The sequence below is a fragment of the Acomys russatus genome, chromosome 9, assembly GCF_903995435.1.
Source record: "Acomys russatus chromosome 9, mAcoRus1.1, whole genome shotgun sequence".
Taxonomy (NCBI): Eukaryota; Metazoa; Chordata; class Mammalia; order Rodentia; family Muridae; genus Acomys; species Acomys russatus.
This window is the reverse complement of record NC_067145.1, coordinates 35,638,600-35,663,084: the sequence shown is the minus strand read 5'-3', so window position 1 is coordinate 35,663,084 and position 24,485 is coordinate 35,638,600. Positions and strand designations below refer to the sequence as shown.

General features: G+C 38.8%; 1 protein-coding gene across 1 annotated transcript in view; it reads right to left on the bottom strand.

The window, feature by feature from the left end:
* Nucleotides 1-24,485, bottom strand: part of Ercc6l2 (ERCC excision repair 6 like 2) — a 95,412-nt gene that overhangs the window by 57,220 nt on the left and 13,707 nt on the right. Inside the window, exons 4-11 of the mRNA XM_051151146.1 lie at nucleotides 22,120-22,313; nucleotides 13,984-14,145; nucleotides 13,403-13,610; nucleotides 10,782-10,922; nucleotides 7,597-7,707; nucleotides 6,192-6,311; nucleotides 3,222-3,293; nucleotides 2,243-2,388 (exon numbers count right to left, since the gene is read on the bottom strand). Of these exons, the coding sequence (XP_051007103.1) occupies nucleotides 2,243-2,388; nucleotides 3,222-3,293; nucleotides 6,192-6,311; nucleotides 7,597-7,707; nucleotides 10,782-10,922; nucleotides 13,403-13,610; nucleotides 13,984-14,145; nucleotides 22,120-22,313 (1,154 nt within the window). The remainder of the gene's footprint in view (nucleotides 1-2,242; nucleotides 2,389-3,221; nucleotides 3,294-6,191; nucleotides 6,312-7,596; nucleotides 7,708-10,781; nucleotides 10,923-13,402; nucleotides 13,611-13,983; nucleotides 14,146-22,119; nucleotides 22,314-24,485) is intronic.

Here is a 24,485-nt window from a genome sequence, read left to right as displayed (position 1 = left end):
AGTAACTTCTGTAAAGCCGGATTTGTGGCTAGGTACTGTTTGAATTTGTTTTTGTCATGGAATATCTTGTCTTCTCTGTCAATGGTTATTGATAATTTTGCTCGATATAGTAGTCTTGCCTGGTACCTGTGTTCTCTTAGGGTTTGCAGCACCTCTGTCCAGGCCCTTCTGGCTTTCATGGTCTCTGCTGAGAAGTCAGGAGTAATTCTGATAGGTTTGCCTTCATATGTTACTGGCCTTCTTCTCTTGGCGCTTTTAATATTTTTTCCTTGTTCTGTATATTTTGTGTTGTTATTATTATGTGGCGGGAAGATTTTCTTTTCAGGTCTATTCTATTTGGTGTTCTGTAGGCCTCTTGTATGCTTGTATGCATCTTCTTCTTCAAATTGGGGAAATTTTCTTCTATTATTCTATTAAAGCTATTTTCTGGGCTGTGGAGTTGGTTGCCTTCTTCAATCCCTATTATTCTCAAGTTTCGTCTTTTCATGTTGTCTTTTTATTTCTTGAATGCTCTGTGTCAGGAACTTTTCAGATTTAGCATTTTCTTTGATGGTTGTTTCAAGTTCTATGATTGTATCTTCAAGTCCCAATATTCGTTCTTCTATTTCTTGCAATCTGTTAGATAAGGCCACCTCTGAGATGCTTGCTTTCTTCTCTGATGCCTCTTGATCACATTTTTCTTCTGTGTGTTCCTGTACCATAGCTTCCATTTTTATCTTCATGTGTTGGACTGTTTTAATGATTTCCTTCATCTGGTTATTTATATTTTTCTGAAATTCTTCAAGTGCCTCTTTATATGACTCTTTTACATCTTCAGCCCTCTTGTTTGCCTCCTCCTGCATTTGTTTACAGATTTTATTTGTTTCTTCCATTATCATCTTCTTTACTAAGGACTTGAGGTCATTTTCTTGACTATCTATTGCTCTTAGGTTCTCCAGGTTGTTTTCATTGGGAATGCTGGGATCTGGAGAAGCCAAACTGTTTTGGTTTTTGTTAACGTTCTTTCGCTGTCCTCTTGTCATTTTGATGACTCTGATGTTGGAAGGTATTTTGTAGTGACCTTCGGTAGTTGAGAGTGGTTAATTGATGACTGATTATAGGTCAGGTGCTCTTGCCTGTGGGGATCAGGGAGTATTTCCGTGGAACAGGCAGGTGATCCGGTTTCACTCCTGGTGATTTTCCTCTGCACCGTGGGCTCCAGGCTGAGTCAGCCAAAGTAGATTTCTGTTTGGACTTTACTGCTGTAGTTCAGATCGGCTGTTTTGGGACCTAGAATAAGGTCAGCACACAAACGTTCTGGTTGTGTAGGTTGATCCCAGCTGCCTGTCCTTCCTGTGGCTTTGTAGTCAAGACCCCAGGTAGATCAGAGCTTCTGGGGGTGTAGCTGTCTTTTAGCTCTGTCTCTATATCCTGTAAAGGTGTCCAACTTCTCCCAGAACTATATGCCTGGAGGGACCAAGGTCGCTCTAGGTCAACAATTAGATACTGCAAACACGACCCACCCACGTCTCGTCTCCCGATAATGTGAGAGTGCCTGCCTTGCTCGGGCCAGGAGCCCTAGCTAGGCTCTCTCGTTTGGGGAGTGCAGGGCCAGTGCCTTGCGGCTGGGCAGATAGGAACAATAGGGTTGCAGAGCTATGGCGGTCACCCGCGGAACCAGGTCTTCCCGCCAGGCTATGATGCTCCACTAAGGCTCTAAGACAGCAATTAGACACTGCAAACACGACCCACCCACGTCTCGTCTCCTGATAATGTGAGAGTGCTTGCTTTGCTTGAGCCAGGAGCCCTAGCTAGGCTCTCGAAAGAGTGCATTTTCATTAAACTATTCTAATTAGATTCATTAAGTAGGCGCTAGAACAAATTTATTCCTTAAAAATCTCATGAGCAGCTCCAGTTGGACAAGGAAAAGAAGACAGCAGTGGCAGCTGTGAGTAAGAAGTTCTTCTGCTCTGAAGGTAAGACACTGACACTATCCAGGAATTCCTGGAAGTCAACAGTAGAGGTTTCATTATCTTCTAAGCCTGTCGTTACCATGGGAATTCCAGAATGATAAGGAAAAAAAGATTAGGTAAAATTCAAGATACTGCTATTCCAGCTACAGCTAACAATGTTATTCTGCTTCTTAAAAAAAAAAAAAATCAAACAAAACAAAGCAGCAAAAGTATATTCATTGAAAATCGATACCAAAATAGTTTTTAAAACAACCAGATAGAAATCAAGCTATTAAGTTTTATTTTCTTACATTGTGGAGACAAGACAAATGTTCACATCTTGTGTAGTGTTGAACTCTTTCACAATCTTGAGTCTTTCCTCTGATTTTGTGCTTCCATCAAGTCTCCGGTAGTCAAGGCCAGAAGCCATACAGTACTGCTGCAGCACATCCAGTAGCTACAGGAAAGGCAGGGAGGCACACTAGTGAGCACTCATCACTGGGTTCTTAAATTTCTTCTAATTAATGAGCAATAGATATGGGGTCCTTGGTGTAACTCTGTGGAAAAGTGATTCATACACACACACACACACACCAGCCCAAGGTCTATATCCAGTACCAAAAAATAAATACTTTCCTCACTTTTAGCCCATGCATTTCTTCTCATTATTCTGAAACAAGAAATCTTTTTAGCAACTCTTTCTTTAAAAAAAAAAAAAGAAAGAAAAAAAAGAAAAAGCTGGACATAGTGGACCTCACCTGTAACCCCAGCACTTGGGAGGCAGAGGCAGGTGATCTCTGTGAGTTCCAGGCCAGTCTGGTCTACAAAGTGAGTCCAGGACAGCCAGGGATACACAGAGAAACCATGTCTTAAAACAAAACAAACCAAACAAATACCCTGGAACCAAATAAAATCATTGGTCAAATAATTTATATAAACATTTCCTTATGTCATTTTCTAAATAGGGAGGGGAGTTTTCTATACCAAGTTTATTGAACTATGAAAGAAACAACGCTATTTGATGACATTTTAGGTATTTATTTATGATATTTTCTAAAATGTCCTAAATATCTCAAAGAGAACATCATCAGAAAATACAACTTTACCTTTGCGCTTCATACAATGGTGGCACCCATATCTGATTTCCACACTTAACTGAATGTGCTGGGAAGTTCAGCCTTGCTTCTCTCACCATGATATGTTATGTGGATGAGGAGAATGAGACAGTAACCTGCTACTTCCTTCAACTGCCCAGGCTGACCAATCAAGAACATTTTGGATGAAACTCACCTTGGTGGAAAAGGAGAAGAGAAGAACCTTATCTCTGTGTTTCCTAAAATGATTCAAAAGCTGCTGGAGGACCTGGGAAAGAACACAGGGCGTCAGTGGGCCAGTGCCAACTACAAGCACACTTACACCTATAGACAGAGGCGAAGAGTTCCTGACAAAGTGTTCTACACAACACCTCAGTCATCCCTGCTATCTCCCTTTATATATTCCAAATTAACAGTATTTATCACATCAAATGTTAATCATCATCCTCTTGTCAGTACGAAGGTAAAGATCCCAAAGCTAATATCATCTCATCTAGTTTTACTAAAAAGAAGCATTTTAGATGATGCAGAAAACAATTTTATACATACAGTATCTTAAGACTAAATTAGCAAAAACATAACTTTTAGCAAGTAAGTGGCTTCCTAGACAGACAAGATGCAATGTCCCCAGTTGCTTCTCAGTAGGTTCTCAAAGAGCTGATGTTTATCCCTCTCACTTTCTCCCCTTTGTTTATTTACAGTAATCCCTGACTTCCAGATTTGACATTGACTTCAAAGGGGTAATAATCTGCCCTCACACTCAGTTCTTTAGAGGAAGCAACAGTCCAAGGACTGTACACAGCAGAACCTGTTGTTTTTAGGCAGATATTCCCATACCTAGGAAGACAGAACACCATGATAAGGCAATCCACCAAGGGGAGAGGAATTTTCTGTACCAAGTTTTACTGAACTACAACAGAAGCAATGTTATTTATTTCATGATAAACATCTAAATAAAAAATTATATTCAATATAACAATCTCTTAGTAGTTTATCTAGTGGCTGGGCATGGTGGCGCACACCTTTAATCCCAGAACTTGGGAGGCAGAGGCAGGTGGATCACTGAGTTCAAAGCCAGCCTGGTCTACAAAGGGAGTCCAGGACAGCCAGGGCTGTTACATAGAGAAGCCCTGTCTTGAAAAATCAAAAACAAAAACAAAAACAAAACCCACAAAAGTTTATCTAGTAAGGACTTCCTTCAAAATTTGAGTCTTATCCTCAATCCTTGAAAACAGGGCATGGAGGTTGCCTTTCTAACTCTACTCAGATGGTGAGTAAAAATGTTATAGCCTGGGAAAATATTTTAATATCTGGATAATATATAGACTTTAATTTGCATTTAGTTTTATTTTTTAAATGAAATAAATGATTTTATGGAGGACAAGCATTTTAGTTTTATATACAGTAATACTTTTAGTGGACAGGTATCACTTTTTTAGGTTTTCAGAACTAAGTATGAGTGTAGGAAGCTCCCACATGCCGCCCTTCATCTCTCTTTTTGCAATACTGGGCATTAATCCATAGCCTTGTGCATGCCAGGCAAGCACGTACCTCTGAGATACAGATCCCCACATTACCTCCTATTAGCATGTATATAAAGCTAATGTTATTAAACTATAATTCCCATTAGTATTCCTGAGGTATCTGCACGTGACTACAAATACTGACCCATTACTGTTAAGTGAAGCCCCTCCTGCATTAGAGTTCACTCATTTTGCTTACAGTTCTGAACTCTAACGATGTATCATCACATGTTTCCACATTGCAACATCATATAAAATACTGTTACTGATTAAAAGTCCCTGGTGTTTTACCTACATACTTTTCTTTCCCCAAAACCCCTGATCTTTTTTGCTGTCTCTAGTGTTTCCTTTTCCAGAGGGTCACACAGATGGAGTCACACAGCATATATATAGTCTTTTCCAGGTTGGCTTCCTTAATTTAGCAATGTACATTTAAGAGTTCTACAAGTGTTTGATTCTTTATTTTATTTTATTTTATTTTTTGAGAGAAGGTCTCATTGTGTGTAACCCTGGCTGGCCTACTGAGATGCCTCTGCCTCTCTCTCTGCCTCTGCCTCTCTGCCTCGCCCTCTCTCTGCCTCTCTCTCTCTCTGCCTCCCTCTCTCTCTCTCTGCCTCCCTCTCTCTCTGCCTCTCTGCCTATCTCTCTGCCTCTCTCTGTGCCTCCCCTCTCTCTGCCTCTCTGCCTGTCTCTTTGCCTCTGCCTCTGCACTCAGGCTTCATGCATACCAGGAGAAGGAAGCAGATATCATTATAGATGGCTGTGCTACCATTTGGTTGCTGGAAATTGAACTCAGGACCTTTGGATGAACAGTCAAATGCTCTTAACCACTGAGCCATCTCTCTAGACCTTTACAAATGATTTTTAATGCAATCCTCTTTACTATTTCCACCTATTTTTTTTCACTGAATTTCTAGGTTTCAAGCAACTAAACCACATTTAACTTAGCTGTATTAACTGCATTGTATAAAAGCATTTCTAAATAAAACACTGACTACTTTGAATTACTTCCTTTTTATTCGCATTGCCAAAAGGAATAAGCATCTTACCTTTTCTTTAATTACAGTATAAGGCTGGGAATTATCCTATAAACATCTGTAAATCCATAACTGAGGATTCTAGATAGCTATGGAAGGTTAAGCAAACCTGTCGTCTTGTAGGAGACCAGAAACTATTGGCAGTTCCCACTCCATGACAGGCAGGTCAGGGCTACAGAACCTGGGCTTGCTTTCTACACCCCTTTAGTAATGCAGTATCACAAACAAGTTGGCCACAGGTCAGTTTCCCTGTGTAGAACAAGTGTTCCTTTGCAATTTTACTATTCAGGTCAGCAAACAAAACTTATAGGCAGAAGATTCAGCCTAGATAGAAGGCCATGCGCTGTATATATGTGATAACAACATACATTTTAAGTGTTCTTAAGCCCAACAGATTAGTAAGGTCAAGTTTGAAGTATATTTGACGCAATTGCCACTGAGTGCCCACTGTGTGCACTGATCTATATGCAGACCTCATAATCTCCATCTTTTCTCAGTGTTTAGATTACTCTTGTGACTAGTTGCTGTGCTTGCAGTACCACCGCATAAATCAAATCTTTTGTAAGACATCCCTGTTTGTATGCTAACTGAAAGAAGAGCACATACCTTCATTTTTCCACTATATTTAGGGTCAGAAAGTGTTTCAAAGGCTGCATCTTTGCTTTTCTTCACAAAATCTGGGAATCTGGAAAATACCTGATCACATATCCTCTTAATAAGTGTTTCCTTGAGAGAAGAAAGAAGAAATTTCATTACATATTTAAACCTACAATAAATAAAACTTTATAAAAAATTCATTTTTGAGGAAGAGAGATGTAATATGCCTTCTTTAAGTGAGATTAACAATTCAGAAAAATCTTAAAGTGGTATGTTGAACATATATGGTTTTGATGAATTCTTGACAGTATGGATATGGACATTATATATTTCTAAAACAAAAAAACAAACATTCCCCAGAGAATAAATAACACTATCAAAGACTACTGTACCAAATTCCTAATAGAAGTCAGATGAGTTACACACACCAGCTACAGCACAAGGAAATACCCTTAGCTGAAGGCAGGGCCCTCTTCCTGATGTTGTGCTCTAGAATGAGATACACCTGCAGTTACCAAACAAATGCTTCTATTTAAGACTCAGCTTGGAAAGAACTGATTGTTGACAGTTTGGGAAACAGATCAGACAAATATAATTAAATGTAATATTTGTAGAACAGAGTTGATTTATCAGCTCTCTAAGTAATTACACCAAAAAACATGTAAGAACAATACACAAACACTATTAAGACACATAAAACAGCTATTACTTTAAGCACAAGCTTTTTCAGCCTGATTAAAATTTTAAGCACACAGGTTTCTTGATATGTAATATTTACTTTTAAAAAGTGTTAGTATTGATGCTGAAAACTGAACTTGGTACCTTGCACAGACACAAGGTTCTGTCATTCAGCTACTAAATTTTAAAATAAGCAAATCAGTTTCCTCTTCAGGGTCACCTAGAATACAGTTAAGAATAGTTAGCTAAGATAAGGAGAGGAGAACTTCTAAAAAGAAGCTGTATCTGCACAGACTGATTGGCTGATTAGAGGTGAAATACTAGGAAGAGACTGGAATGTTAAAGGTTCGAAGTCTATCTTATCTTGGGTGGACTTTTAGCCCCACGCCCCAAGAGCCATTCCTTGCCCACCTCTGTGTCAGAACTAACATCCTGTGACTATAAAATACTAGTTTCTACAACCTAAAAGCTAAGAATGTCATCAGACAGCATCCTGGACCTATAGAAAATCCCCCATCTCTCTGATGTACCCAGAAATGTTCTAAAACTTGCCTTGGTTTCTGACTTTCTTCAGTAAAACTATAAAACTTCATAAAACCACTTCCATATTAAAATGTGGAATCTGGGGTTCTTTTACTCCTTTAAGATAAGAGCTACAATTTTTTGTGTCAACAATACTGCACAGTATCAGTTTTACATCAATAGTATCACAGAAAAATGTAAAGTCAATGCCAACCTGTTTGGAGGTACTAGCAGCCTGCAGCAGTGCAACATGGTTAGCTACTTTCTGAAGCACAGTCAAGTAACTAAAACACAAGGTTCTCACTGTGTCACCCTGCAGATTGGTCTGTAACAGAAAGAACAGAAAAGATTAATAACGTGGTTATATAACTAACATAAAATGCACCACTTAGTACTTATGTCTAATTATCTAAGATGGTAAAGGCCAAGTATTTAAAAGAATATCCATGAATCACTGACTACAATCATTCTTGGTGATGCAGCAATCATAATTTAGTGATATTTATTTAATAAAAGGGGAATCTCCATTCTGGAATGGAACAGTGACAAAAAGTCTACCATTAAGAAAGAGGGTACCGGTGGCAATACAACGATGTAGTCACAGTGTTCAGAAGAACATTTTTCTCTCTACTTAAGACATTACTAGCCTTGCAGAAGTGAAGATATTCTAAAGAGACACTTGTTTCTCAATCTTTCTGTCAGACTACTGAAACAATGAGGTATAAGAAAAGGAGAATTTCCCCAAGGAATCTCACTCTGGGAGGAGGAAACAGTCAGTCAAGAGGGAACTTGACTCCAGAACGGGATTTCACACAGTTCTCACCACTTGTCAAACCACCACACAGGCTGAAGCCCAGACACTGATAAGGATGGAGGGCAGGGCTGCACCCTGACGGGGACTGCTCAGCCGCACCGTCCTCGGCCCGCTATTAAGCTTTGATCTCACCTCTGGACCTGGAAGATGGACTTGAGGAATTTGCAGGATTTTTGTCCCTCTTCCCAATGTAGCTGTACTAAACATATCTCCTTTTCCTGCTTTCTACTTTTAATTTGAGGTTTTTAATTAGATTATTGATGAGTGGCCAAATCTGACTTGGGGAACAGGTTGTAGCCCCTAAATCTGATAACAAAGCTATAAAGTTTTCTAAAAATACTGGGGTACTAAAAATGGCAATGACTGAAAACAGCAAAGCCAATTAGATGGCATAAAAATCAATTTATATAAATACGTAGGGTCCCTGTAGTCATGACAAGTAACATGAAATAAAGAGCCAAGAAACATGAAGAGCAGATAGTAAAACAAGTGACATTTTGTCTCTAAAAAAGCATCTTGTTCAGCTAACCCAAGTCTCTATTGAATGTGCACGATGCCTAGGAGTCAAGTCTTACCAGCAGTGATCCATTCTCATGAGCAATGGTTGAGAAATTTGTAAAAAAAAAAAAAAGGAATTTTAGGATGAAAGTAGGCTAGCTACCTCCTACTAAAAAGTGAGACGATATCAAGCTGAAGCTAAGTTTCTAAAATAGGTTTTATAGCTATTTGAATATTTTATTGTATTGCATTTATTTTATTTTCTATATTATATGTATGTATTTATTGTACTTTATATTATATGTATATTATATTTTATATTCTGCCACTGGAGAAGCAGTAGCCAGATCAAAGGCATCAGCGGCCATGACCAGATTGAGGCTGCTGCCACTGCCGCAGCAGTCACAGCCAGATCGAGGCCACCATCGCTGCCATGGCCATCACCACCATTGCCATGGGGGATGCCAAGGCACACACACACATACATTCACACACACTCACTTATGGATTTCTCCATGCCTAATGCTACCATCACCACCCCCAACAGGATACCTTCCGAAGTTGCAGGGAGCCCACTGCGCCCACCCCCAACTCCTTCAGCCCACAATATCACTACCCACCCCCCCCAAGAGCTATGTCTAACCCTTGAACAGCAGGCCACTAAAATTTAAAGTGGCTCTATGCTAGTCCTCCTTCTTGCCCTGGGGCTGTTGGGAGACAAGAGACAAAATGGCTCCTGTAGATGCCTCAGTGGGAGCTGTCCATGGTAACTATTCCAGCCTCAGCAGACTCATTCCTGCTGCTCCATGGGAGCTGTCTACAGTGACTATTCCTGCCTCAGCCTACTGCTCTATGAAAACCAGACACCTTTCCTGCCTCAGAAAGCCTGCTGCTACCACCATGGGAGCTGTCCATGATGACAACAACTTTCCCTGCTTCAGCCTACTGCCTTCACAATGGACTCTTTGAAACACTGTAAACTGTATTACCCCTCAAGGCAGAAAATTGGCTCAACCTCTGCCTGAGAAAGCTCCAGCAGCCCAGACCTCTGTAACCGCCATCTCCAGCTCCTCTGGAGGACTCATGCCAGATTATGCTAATTTGGGATAAGAAGTCTGGACAAAAACTCACCAATCCACATTCTGGAAATCCCTGTTCCAGAAAGCTCTGCCCCCTAAGAAACCCTATATAAAGGCTTATTCTGCTGTCTCCTGCTGGGAGCAGAGGCAGCCGCTCCTGGATTCAGGCTTCTAATAAATCTCTTTTAAGATTTATTGCGTGTTGTGACTCTTTCATTGGAAGAAGAAGAGGAGTAGGAGGAAAAGAAAAGAAGAAGAGGGGCTCAGGCTCCAAAGCTCCTCAGTTCCTCAGGGTTTAGGGGCAACCCTTCCCTGGGAGCTGTACTGTCTCTATTAAGGAGGGTTCCTCTCAGAGCTGTGAGGTTCCTGGCCTCCTGTGCCTCAGGGTATCCTTGGGACACTGTTCCATCCCAGAACCGTGAGATTCTTCAGTTCCTGTGCCTCAGGGTACCCCTGGGACACTGTCTTACCCCAGAGCTGTGAAGTTCCCAGGCTCCCATGCCTCAGAATACCATTGGGACACTGTCCCACCAGTTGTGGACACCCTTCCACCAGAGTACCATAGCACCCACACAATGCACACAACAACAATATGTAGTTATTTAATATTGTAAAGCATCTCTGATAACCTGTATGTGTGTGTGTGTGTGTGTGTGTGTGAGAGAGAGAGAGAGAGAGAGAGAGAGAGAGAGAGAGAGAGAGAGCGAGATTCAGGCATGCACACATGATGGCATGCATGTGGAGCCCAGAGGATAACTTTTAATAACCAGTTCCTGCTTTCCACCCTGTTCTAAAGCAAGTTCCCTTGCTGGCTCACAAGCTTCCAGGATTCTCCCTGCCTGCACCCCCATCTTGCCTAGGAGTGCTGGGACCACAGACATGCACACAGCCAGCCTGGGTTCTGGGGATCAGAACTCAGCTGCCAGACTTGTGTCACGAGTACTACTAATCACAAAGTGCCTTCACTAACACAAGAGCAACACAATAAAGAGAAATGGAAATGTTTGCCTTGTAACAGCAGTTTCTCCTTTTGCGGCCACTGCCACAGGTACAAGGCTGAGAGGATGTAAGGATCAAAGCCACATCTTCTGCTTCTAACACTGTTTGATAAACAGCTTTCTGGAAGTCAGTCAAAGAGCAATACACCATCTGTAGACAAAGGAGAGGCCATTATTAGGACTTCTATAGTGGTGAGGAGAATTGTCACAATGGCCACTAGACCTGATGAGAATAACAGCGCAGTCACCTACACTAACCACCTGTCTGACGATTCCTCCTCACTCTCTTTCATTATCCCTCCTCACTTCATACTGTATAGACTCTCATCTCACTTGTAAGTAAACTTCATAACATGTTTTTGTTTTCACTTAAATAACACAGAAAAAAATGCTGTAACTTCCTTATACAGTCTCAGTATATCGTGGGTCTCCTTAGACGCCTGTGTCAGTCCATCATGCGAACAAGTCACAATAAAACAAAACAAAAGATTTTAGAACATTAGTGTAAATAACAAATGTTACTGAAAAACTGACAAAACCACAAAAAACTTCATCTTACTTTAGTTGTTTGAGTATCTTGCTATAAACTCCTAAACTAGTAAAGACAAGAATTAAATAAATATATGCAAAAGCAAACACAATTTGCTATTGTATGTCCAAATTCAAGCACAAAAAATATTATAACAAAACAATGCCACCAAGTTATAAGGAACACAATTTCCCTCCTACTTTTGGCAGCACTAGAAATTAATAAAATTCTTCTAGATGTGTATCTAGCCAGTATCAAGTTCAAATGTATCCATAACAAGCTATAGAGAATGCGAATAATAAGGAACAGTCATCAACTTTTAAGTATCTATACAACTACAGTGGGACAGTATTACAAAAAAAATGCACTCAAGCAAATATTGTAATGTCTTAATGTTAGAATTTTAAAAACATGTCTATAGGATATAATTACTCCTTGATGCTTAGTCTTGAATTAAAAGTACGTAAGAAGCTGGGCATGATGGCGCACACCTTTAATCCCAGCACTCGGGAGGCAGAGGCAGGTGGATCTCTGAGTTCAAGGCCAACCTGGTCTACAAAGCAAGTCCAGGACAGCCAAGGTTATACAAAGAGACTCTGTCTTGAAAAAAAAAAAAACAAAAACAAAAACAAAAAAAACCATAAGACTAACAGAAGAGCACAGAAGATGGCAGTCAGTAACTACAAGAGAGAAGACATTTATATTAGTATGCAATACTAACAGTTACTAAGTATTTCTTATGTGTGATGCATTTCAGAGCAACCATGTAAAGCCTGCCTATCATCACTGGTTCCACTTAACAAACAACACTGGTCTCAGTAAACTGCCCAACTGGAAAAATAACCTTTAACTGGGAGAGCCAAAGCCCAAGTTCTAAATCTTTAGGCACAGTTCTCTCTTGATGTATTTTGTTTATATTATTCCTACTAAACAGACTGCATGCACACATACACACACACTCCTGCATAAAACAGTTTAAAAAGCAGAGGTTCACAAAGTACCAACATAATGATATTTGCTTTAGATAAATACCAAAAGTCACATATTATTAATTTTCTCAACTTCCATACCAGTGCTAGCCTTTACTTTCAAATCTTTACAAGGTATCCTAGGATTAGAGTGCATTGGAGATCATCACCTCTAGTTAAGACAGCATGAGTTAGATTTAACTCGTAACAATTTACAGAATCTTTACTGCTAGAACTAAGAATCACAAAGTCAAACAATCAGTTGAATGTTAAAAAATCCTAGACAACTCCAACTTCCTTAAATAATAACAATGTTATTTTCTTGCAAGTTAAAGAGCACACTGAGCAGAACTGTGTGTGTGAAAGAAAAACTCATTACAAAGGGAAGCTCTCCCTGCTTCCTTAAGGAAGAAATGAATCAAAGGCCTTGACAAGACATGAGGATTTGGTCCAATTGTTTGTTTGTTTGTTGAGAAAGGGTTTCACTGTCTAGACCTCACTGACCTATAATTTACTACACAGACTAGGCTGGCCTGAACTTGGAGATCTGCTTGCCTCACCTTTTGGTGCTGAGATTAAAAGTGTAAGTGACTACCCCTAGCTTAGATGTGCATTAGACACTCGCTGTCATGGCTTGGTTCCCGAAGGACTCTCACCAGCCCACAAGCCAAAAAACCCAGCTCACTGGCCTTTGCCACCTTTGGGAGGTGGTGGAGCCTTTCTACAAGCAATTTAAGTCACAAGGCTGTGTCTCTGAAGGGAACATTGGGTACCTGGTCCTTTCCTGTCTCTTTTTTCTTCCTAACACTGTGAGGTAAAGAGTTTGCTCCACTATGTTCTTCAGGCCACAGATCTAAAGGACCACAGACTGAAACTTATAAAACCAAAGTAAACCTTTCCTCTTTGTCCAGTGCTTAATCTCTAGAATATGTCATGGAAATAGAAAGTTAACTAACACATGTACTAGGTTACAGGCCTATTAGCTAGCAGATCAGTAAAATTAGGAAAGAAATAAAACAGCTCAATTCATGTTTTCTGAAATCCCACATGTAACAAACTAATTCCACAAAAGGAATGCTTTCAGGAAGAAAACAGTGATGAGGAGTTAATAATGCACATAAGTGCAGTTCTCACCCGGTCTTCTTTCTTAGGCAGCTGGCCCTTGATAAGAGTCTTGGTACGCCTGAGAAACCAGCCAGACATCTTTTTTGCAAGCCTGTGCATGGCTTTACGTCCAGTAGCAAGCTCTCTTTTTGTTGCTGTGTGTCTCTGGCCATGTTCCACTGGGTCAGAAAACTGTTTCTTGAAGTAGATCCTGCTACCTAAAAGTCCTGGCACAGCCCTTCATAAAGGCAGTAAGAAAGAAAAATTAACAAAGTTACTAAATTATCTAAAAAGAAAAGCATTTAAATCTTTTGCTTCTAAGGGATACATTCAGTGACTCACTTAGTAATAACAACAAAAACAAGACCCAAGAAAACAGCATTCCTTCTTCATGACTGTTTATAACTGGTAATTCAGCATGTATTTACTCTGGGGACTAACAGTAACATGCTAAGACTTTTCAGAGGACTTCCTACATTGAAACATGCTTGGGATGGAGACTTCTATAAACAGTTAAGTGATGACTTTTCGGGGGGGGGGGCTGTGACTTAAAGAACAAGCAACCAGAAAACAAGGCAGCATTCTGCTAAACACCTACCCTTCTCACTCACCAGTCCATAACGCACCACAGCTCCTTCATGTTGTTCTGAAGGATGGTACCAGTGAGGCCAATGCGGACCTTACACCTTATAGCCTTCATGACTTCGGTAACTCGTGCTTTTGGATTCTTGATCCTATGTGCTTCATCGACAATAACAGCTGACCACTCCAAACTATAGGAAAAAAGGGAACGGGTGAGAGAAAGAGACAAAAATTTTCCTTACTTTAGTTTTTAAAAATTTAGACAGCATTTTTTTTTTCCCTTTCTAAAATATAACTTCATTCTTTGACGATTCTACTGAATTCTTGTCTGGCTAAATGCCCTTAGGTCAGAGAACACTACTGATAAATATAGAAGAAATGAAAAATAAGAAAAGATGATTTTGTAAGCCCCTATCATTAAATGACAATTCCTGTTTTAAGTAACAAACTAGAAACAGACACATAAAAGAAACAACTTTATGTTAAACTGAATGAAAAGTATCAATATAAACATCAGTATCTTTTTGAATTGTGATGAAAACAATGTTTACTAAAAAGGTTAGAGCTGTGACCCCAGTAGCAAGGAGTATCTGCAACCAAACCAAGCTACCAAAAACAATAGATGCTGTGTAGCAGTGGGAGACGGCTGCTTTCAGGAACATGGCAGAAACACTTAAGAGCCAAAGCCAGGATAAATATCCAGAAGAACAAGAGCTGGTCTAATTAGAATATAGAAGCTTCAAGAATAGCAATTACAATTGGGTGTAAACTATTGAATAAGCAAACATCTAGGACTTAATGGGAAAAATCAGATACATAAAAATGAACTTAAGATATATCACAAATCTAAACATGAAAAAAAATAACATTTATAGAACAGACCAATCTTTCTGATTCTAGATCAGACACAGAATTTTCAAAAGTTTTTGTGATACATTGGATACTGTCAATGTTACAAACCTTTGCTCTTCTGAAGACACCATAACAAAAACGAAAGACAAACAGAAAGGAAAATTTGCAAATTATAATCAGATGACACCTGTATATGGACTATATGCTACTACAACTCAACAGCCTAGTCAAAACATGGGCAAATAACTTGAACTATCTGAAAACACAGAAATTGCAAATAAGTCCAGAAAACAATAAAGGAGGATAAACTGCAATCATTGTGAACTTACTCATTAGTTTAACTTCTTACTCCAATACAATCAGGCATTCATTTACCTTGCTTTTAGTTAAAACTGTATCTAATTCCCAACCAATGAGACTCTTCTTTATAGAATAACACTAATAAGATAAAATAAATGATAAACTAGAAAAACACAGTATGCTATAAGACCCAATAAGATAAATGGATACTTTTTACATGCCACCACATGTATATAAATGGACATAAGAATCAAAATACTTAAATGGTAGTAAAATGTCACTTTATAGATTTGTTATTATAAAAGGAAAAACTTATTTTAAATTTTTTGTTGTATGGATGGTTTTCTTCTTATCCTATAGGTAATTTCAGTGTCATTAACACTGAACAATATGGCACACCCCAAAGTGACAAATATGAAGTTCACAGCAATATTCATAAAGCTTTCAGGCTAGGCTCAGTTTACTGAGATACAAATGTTAAAGGGGGTCATTTTATATCAGGTAACTATAAGGGACTTAACCAAAGTCACCACCCAAGCCTTTACTGGATCCTGTTGTCTAGATATTAGTTATTAATGATATCTTATGGATCATTAAGGAAATTTAATTACTTTCTGTTTGTATTCTCCTTATGTTTTAATTTTTATTACTTTCCTTTGTGAATGTATGAATGTATATACCTATATGGGTACACATGTGTGCATATACATGTGAAAAACAGAGGTATTAACCTCAGGTATTATTCCTTAGATGCTGTCCACCTTGTGTTTTTGAGAGAGGCTCTCTCCCTGGTCTGGAGTTGGCCAATCAGGTGAGGTTAGCTAGCCCGGGAGCCCCAATAATACATCTGTCTCCACGCCAGGAAGTGTGTGCCATCAGGCTCAGTGAGTTCTAAACAATCAAACTCAAGTCCTCACGCTTCACAGCAAGCACCTTACCAAGTAGCCTGGTAGTGAATGTAAATATGTTTTTGCTTTGAACCCAAACGTGGATGGGAAACAGACTTGTGAAAGAACAGGAGCAACTGCCTCCTTTAGGGGCTTGGTCTTTGCCAGCTGAAAGACGTCCTAGTATGGACTCTGAGAGGAGATACATATGTGAGCCCAAAACAAGAGGCTGAGCCTTTTGGTCTTGGCATCAGTTCCTATTGTTTAGCTGTTCATCACTGCACTTCAAGACATTCCAGCAAATGCTTCAAGGTTCTGGGTTCCAGCTACTGCTCTGGTTCCAGCTACTGCAGTTGCAGCCACCTTTGCTGAGTTGCTGGTTTGCTGTTTAATGGGTCTGCTGGGATCCTGCCAACCTCGTCAGTGGACTTGCTCCCAGGAACTGAGTCTAAGAAGGTCTACTTTTCTGGTTTCCATCAACCTCTTTTCTCTCCTATCTAGGATAGGTAGGTTGAAAGGGAGGTATAATCACTAAAGAACCCCAAATAAATGGATTTGAAAAAAAGTTCAAGTTACGTAACCTACCCATATGACAAGGATGATGAGGTATAAAGCACACTAACTTAGACAGAACAACATTAAAATATTTAGGGCTCAAGCTGTCATGCTATGTGAAACTTACTGAAGTGATTCACTATTGTATTTAGACAAAGTGCATTACATATGTGTATGTGAACACACACATGCGCGTGTGCGCACACACGTGCACACACACACACACGCATACATAGATATGCACCAAAAGATCTGTTGGCTCTAACTGTTGAATAGGTAGACATACACATCTGTCCAACATTTTTACAGATTTCTTAAAGGTAGAAGAAGATAGAGCTCTCATGACACAGGAAATGGAAAGAAGATGGAAAGATGACTTAGAAAGTAGAGAAAAACCATCTGTAGGCCAGCAGTAGAGCCAGCCAAGGAGTACTCTAATGTGTGTGTGTAGCTCTTAAAAGAACTAGGAGCTGAGGATACTCAGGAAACTGGAGTCACATAAACACCCAAGAGTTGGTTCAAGACATGCTTGGACCTCATTAATAACAATTCCCACTCTACAATACAGACTTAAAAGTTATTCTCATACAGGAAATAAAAGGCAAAGAATAGCAAAAATCTTAATTCTCCTTAAGAAACTGACAAGATTATACTGAAAATCATTAAAGATTATAAGATAAATATGTTGTTAGAAATGTGGATATAAAAGTCACACATGGTGATGCATACCATACTCCAGCACTCAGGGAGCGGAGGCGGGAGAATCAAGAATTCCAAACCAGCCTGAGGTACAGAGAAAAGTCTGGCCCCTTGGGTTAGATGAAACTAACTCAAAACCAAACCAAACTGAACAAAGGAGGGAGCAGGAGAGGAAGAAAGGGTGAAGGAGAGACAGACAGACAGACAGACAGACAGACAGACTGACTAACTAACTGACTGACTAGTATCAGTAAGAGCTGATGGCACAGGTCAGGAAGGAGTGCACAAAGAGATGCAGTTTTCCCTACAAGCCTTATTTGGCTTTTAACTGTGTATAAATTTATCAACATTTCATAAAATAAAATATATAATAGTAATTAAATATTGTTCAGCCGTAATATGCCATGCATTTGTCTACTCTGTGGATTGTTTATTATGAAAGTACAGAGAACCACACTTCACAAAATAGTACTCACTCAGATTAAACATAAACCATTTAAAATATATCAAAATGAAGACATTTGAACTGATACAAGTAACAAAAAAAAAAAAAAAAAAAAAAGGAATGTCCTCATGTCTCTACTTTTATAAATATGTGAGTTACAATTACATAATTCTTGGAATTCTTAATACTTATGTCACAGAAAATAACCACTTACACATTTCTTTAGCAGTTATATATTAAGATGCAATAAGCACTGAAGTATACAAGTTAAATATAACATCTTTCTCAAGAAGCACACTCTAAAGAGATGAGTAAATTAACGAAAATATGGCTTGTTATGGTAAATGAATTTATTACATTTATTTAACTGTATAACATCTTTTGAGGTAACATGATGGTTTAAACCGTAAGTTCTGGAGTTAAAATGGTGATCAATGGCAAAGCCTCATGCCCACTACTGACTTAACTGTGTAAACTTGAACAAATTACTTAATAGCTTCTCCATAACCAAGATTAATGTCTTCTGCCAGAAACCATAAAACAGTAAAATATAAACATACAAACTTAGCACGAGGTTAAAAAAAAAAAAAAAAAACATCCAAAGGCTTGCAAAATCCAACTTTACCAACACTGCATTAAATATGGTCTAAGTACCCCACAAAGGCAAAGATTGTCAGAATGAACATTAAAAAAAAAACAAAACGAATAAAAACTTCAACTATATTCTACTTGTAAAGAAAGCCACTGAAAATATAAGAAAAATGTTAGCCAGGTATGGTGGTGCACGCCTTTAATCTCAGCACTTAGGAGGCGGAGGCAGGTGGATCCCTGTGAGTTCAAGGCCTGGACTCACAAAGTCCAGGCTACATAGAGAAACCCTATCTCAAAAAAACAAAGAAACAAAAACAAAAACAAAAACAAAAAACAAAACAAAACACACACACACAGAGAAAACGTTGTAATAAAAGAATGAAAAACTGTAATATGCAGTAGGCATAAGAAGATTGTTGGCAGTTATATTAGTATTAGATAAACCAAGACAAAAAAATAAGAAGAACTTTTAAAAAAATTAATCCATCAGGAAAAAATAAAAATTTGAAAATGCATGTAACTCTAAAAACAGAACTTAAAAATATATGACTTAGCTGGGCACGGAGGTGCATGCTTGTAATCTCAGCACTCAGAGAAGCAGAGGCAGGCAGATCTCTGTGAATTTGAGGTCAGCCTGGTCTACAAAGTGAGTCCACCAAATTAGCAAAGACAGGGAATTCTTAAAACTATATAAATCAGGTACTGGAGAGATGGTTCAGCCATTAAAAGCACTGGCTGCTCTTCCAGAGGATCAGGGTTCAATTCATAGTACCCACAAGGCAGCTCACAACTGGAGCAGCATGGTCTGATGCTTTGTATTTAATTGTTAATTGCTTGCCCTTGAAAGATCTTTACTCTTCTATGAATAAGCCCTCATGTAAAACAAGTGATGCTGTGTAACTGTGCCTCTGAATTATCCCGGATTGGCCAATAAATGTCTACACCTGGGGAGGGCAGAAGAAAGGTAGGCAGAGTTCAGGTCTGAGGGCGTGGGAGAGCAGAGGATCACATGAGAGGAAGAGGAGAGTACAGAGGGAGGAGAGCAAGAAGAGGGGAATAGTCACCACGGGTTACACAGGAACTAGAAGCACACAGCTGGGAGGAGCTTGCCCTGAGGATCAGCAAATGGAGAACAGCAGTCCAGATGAAAGGCAGGATAGGAATGATAGCGTAAATGGCCTGGGATGTGGGGCTGAGAGATAGCAGGATAACTCAGGGGGTTAGCTTCTGCCCAGTGCCATTGAATAGGCATAATAAAAATTTAAATCTAACAGGTGTCTGTGTTTCTTTTATTTCTATCAATAGCAAGTTAAATACTAACTGTTATAATAATTATATAAATTAATACTAGATATTAATAACTTTCTACAACACACAGCTGTCTGTAACTCCAGTTCCAGGGGATCTGACAACCTCACACAGACATACATGCAGGCAAAATATCAATCAGTGCACACACAAACACACATAAAAATCATTTTAAAAAACTACACAAATCAACCTGGTATTCTTGACATTTATAGAACACTATACCTACCAACCATAGAATAAACTTTTCAGGTGTACATGCATTAGAAAAATATAATTCCTGTCAGAATGTCACGCACTATATGCTCACTAAAATGAATAAAAGCAAGAAGACAGACAATGCAATACTGGTGAGACTATGAAACTACTGAACCCTTACATAAATCCAGTAAAGTGGCACAATCACTATGCGAAACAGTTCTGCAGTTTCTTCCATGTAAACCTGCACTTACTCAAAACCCACAAACTCCACTCTCATTTATTTACTCAAAAAATACTTATGTCAAAAAAGAACTTCCATAATATGTTTCTTGAAATTTTACTTACAATAATAGCTAGGAAACAAAATCAAATAACTACTTTCAAATGAATGGGTAACAAAAAGAGTAAGGTACTCATAAGATGGAACACCAATTCAACATTTAAAAAATAATTACTGATTTACTAAATAGTTCAGATGAATCTCAAAAACATGTTGGGCAAATATGTCAGGCATGAATGAGGGAACTTTTAGCCTACTTGCATTAACAGAATTCTCTGGAACAGTTTCAAACAGTCTGTTGTGACAGACATCAAGATGTTTTCTCCCTTACTTGGATGAGGGCTGAGCTCAAGCAGTCTCTTTTCAAAAACAGGTGTCAGCAAACTGTGGCTGTTGGGCCAAACTAGATTGTGGATAATTTTGCATGGTCAACAGATTAAGTTGCTTTGTTTTGTTTTTCGAGACAGGGTTTCTCTGTGTAGCCTTGGCTGTTCTGGAACTCACTTTGTAGACGAGCTAGCCTGGAACTCAGAGATCCACATGCCTCTGCCTCCCAAGTGCTGGGATTTAAGGCATGCACCACCATGCCTGGCTGCTGGTTTTATATTTTTAATGAGTTGCAAAATAAAAAGGAATATTCCACAGAAACTATGTATGGCCTCAAAATATTTACTAAGTGGACCTTTACAAAAAAATCTAACAATGCCAGGTCAATATTCACTGAACTATCTAAGATGCCCCTTACTATCTGTGGATTGTTCAGGGACCAAAGTACGGACAAGTTCAAGTCTCATATGTACAATGACACAGTGTTTTCATATAACCTACATATATCGTCCCATGTTCTTCAAAATAATCTCTAGATAATGTGTAATACCATCCATAATGTAAAAGTTGTATAAAAATACACTGAGTTCTTTAGGGAAATCATTAGCTTATTAGAGACCCATTTTTTTCCTAGCCAATGTTTTAATCTATTGTTGGCTGAGAGCCCCTGGATGTAGAACCTGAGGGAATGGAAGGTAACTACATTTAAAAATCAGTATTGATTACTGTATATAAATTGAACCTCATGTTAATTCTAACAGAACTTTCCACCTGTATTTGACTAGTCCATGTTGGCAAAAGGCAGATCTAACTCATCCTTTTGTTTTCCAGATGACCGCATAGCTAAGTAGTAATTGGTTTTATTCTTTTGGTGTTGGTATTTTTTAAGCACAGGGCCCACTATACCTGTTCACAGTGGTCTTAAATTCATGATCCTCCCGCAGCTCTAGCGTAGGTAAGATCTACTTAGGTGTGCACCACCTCCTCTAGCTGTATTTTACTGTTGTCTTCAAAACCTCTGAAATAACTGTTGTTCTTCATTATTATCTCAGACTAGGGCATTTTAGCTAATTTGAAAGCAGCATCTTTGAGGCAAATTTCCTCCCTTCTCTCTTTCACTGACTATAATTCAAACAGATTAGGACCACACTATCTTAGCACTTAAAAGATCTATTAGAGAACTCACATATTCTTCCTTCCCTCTGCTTACATGCTCCTGGTACTTGCTTGTTATCTGTAAGGACGCCTTATTTTGACTTACAGTGCTACACAAACAGCCTTATTTTTTTCTTAATCACATCTTTAAACATGATTACATTTTAAGGTTGGGACCTACACACATGAATTGGGAATTTGGGCACAGCTAGGTCAGAACAAACTGAATTGGTTTTTGTCCATCAACATGGCTCAACATACCAACAAGGATATAATTTGCTGGAAATATGTCAGAGGTACAGTTCGAAATGTTCTAGATGGCATTAGCTACACAAAGTGCACATGGGACTTGGCAAATCTTATCTTTCTTTAAAATGCAGTGTTTAAAGTGCACTCCTATTCTGAGTTTAATAGAATATAAGTGGTAGGAAGCCTTTCAGATAGAGTCGGCTATTACAAGCTTGACATGAAATCAAGCAGAGGAGCTTGAGTTTTGAATCATGATATACAGGATGCACATGGCTGATGGCAGACGCTCACTGACAGCATCATCTCACGAGTTTACCTGTTAAGCTCCTCCAGACACAAGCGCAGTGTTTCATAGGTTGTTAGAGCAATTTCACATTTCCCCTGCTTTAAACGAATCAGTTCGTTGTCTTTTTTGCTACCATGCAAAACAGTGACTCTGAAATATCCCCAGGTATCCAGTTCATCCTTCCAGTTGTAGAGGACAGAAAGAGGAGCAACTATTAAGAACATCTAAAAATAGGAAGAAAAGCATCTATGTTTTTAGTAAGAACTCCAATGGGAAACGGATGGTATCAATAGGTCCACTCTTTGATTTTGATGCTATAAGTAATTAACACAATTAACTGGTTTGCTAAATGTGGACAAAAAAGGAACATCAAAAATATTCTTTGCTTAAATAGCTTTTTGTTAGACCAAAAGAGACAACCCACTAAAAGGCACAGGTACTTTTCATTTCTATTTTTTTTTTTTTTTTTTTTGGTTTTTCAGGCAGGGTCTCTCTGTGTTAGCCTTGGCTGTCCTGGACTCACTTTGTAGACCAGGCTGGCCTTGAACTCACAGAGATCCACCATCCTCTGCCTCCTGAGTGCTGGGATTAAAGGCATGCACCACCATGCCCGGCTCTTCATTTCTATGCTTAAAGGTGTTAAAGAAGAGAAAAGTAACTCTCTAAGAGAGAACAGTGAAATTAGGATTGCAACAATAAGTTAAAAAGCTAATATGCAAAGCAAAAGGACAGCAATCTTCTCTGAACACAATCTTCTGGGGCTCTTTTCTCTTTGCTTCTTCACTTTTCTCAGATTCTCTCAGTTGAAGGCAAGGAAAGCTGAGGCAAGTGGAGACCCTCCACCTAGGTCTCTATCAGTCACTTTACCTGTATTTATCTCTACACACCCTGCCTTCCCATCTGTGACTAGAGATTGACTGTTTATGTTCTTCAAAAATAACAACATTTGCTTCTAGTTAGTGGCTCCCATCTATCTCTCTTGCCAATCTAGGATCAACATGGTAAACTGTCCCCAGCCTTCCCTTCATGCCAGCTTTATTTTAATAATGGGCCACTTTTATCCACAGGCATATCTCACAGAGTTAAAAAGACAAAGTAAGAATCAAATGGAATCAAAACAGAACATATTTTCTCCATTGTACATCTTTGGCTACCATTCTCTTATTTAAAAAAAAAAAAAAGATTTAAACAAATAATTTATTTAATTTTATTTCATGTGCATTGGTGTGAGGGCATCAAATCCCTTGGAACTGGAGTTATAGAACATTGTAAGCTGCTATGTGGGAAGTAGGGATTGAACCCAGGTCTTCTGGAAAAGCAACCAGTGCTCTTAACCACTTAGTCTCTCACTTTACAACAGTGTTCTCAGGACTTATCACCTCTCTTCTGTCCTCTACTAAACGCATATGAACAGAATTTGTTCTCTATTTCGAAATGAGCTATAGTCTGGGTATGAAATGTTCCCCCAAAGGCATGTGGCAAAACCCTGGTTCCCAGGGAGATGCTGGGACTTTAAAGAGACAGAGCCTTGTGAAAGGAAGTTGAACTAATGGGACATGCCCTTGGAGAACAGCTCTTCTATCTTGCTCACTTTGTCCTCCATGAAAGGAGCAGCTTTGCCTGTGTATATTCCTATTGTGATATATTGCCTTACCATAGGCTGTAAAGCAAGAAGGCAACTGATCATGAACCAAAACCTCTAAAATTAAAGAGCCAAAATAAACTTCTTCTTTTAAGTTACTCATCTCAGGTAATTTGTCACAAGTGACAGAAAGCTGATAAATTCAGCTTTCAACTAAAGCAGTCTTTGTTAAGATTACTAACATATGTATTTTTCACAGTAGTGCTTTGAGGTTCCACTTTTTTAGTACTGAATATCACTCTCATCAACTACTAAAATTTTTTGTTTTTCTTTTTTTAATTTTTTTTAAGTTTTTCACTATGACCAATACTTCTACATTGTCACATATAAGAAAAGTATTGGTGAACTTTTCAAAGGCTTATACTTGCCCCAGTCCCAAGAGATGAACCAGTAAAACATACTCTAAAATATAAGGTTCTATGCAATGTTTCATCTGGGCCACGTATGTCTTATAGGAAACAAAATATATGACTGTGTTTGTAAATGGAAAGAAGAAACCAGAAGTCCAGCTGAAGCCACCTCCTCACCCCAGCTCACCAAGCACAGGAACACTTTCTCATTCCCACGTCACTTCAAATACCTTTTGCTACTGTATTTATCTTACAATTTAATTTTTATCCTACTTTCAAGTACAAAGTCAAAGCTCAAAATACTGTCAAATTGTGACGTCTTTGAATTTTGCATATCACAAGACGAAAATGCTTGGGTACAAATTCCATCGGGATACTCAATAGATTTCTACAATTCCAGTAGT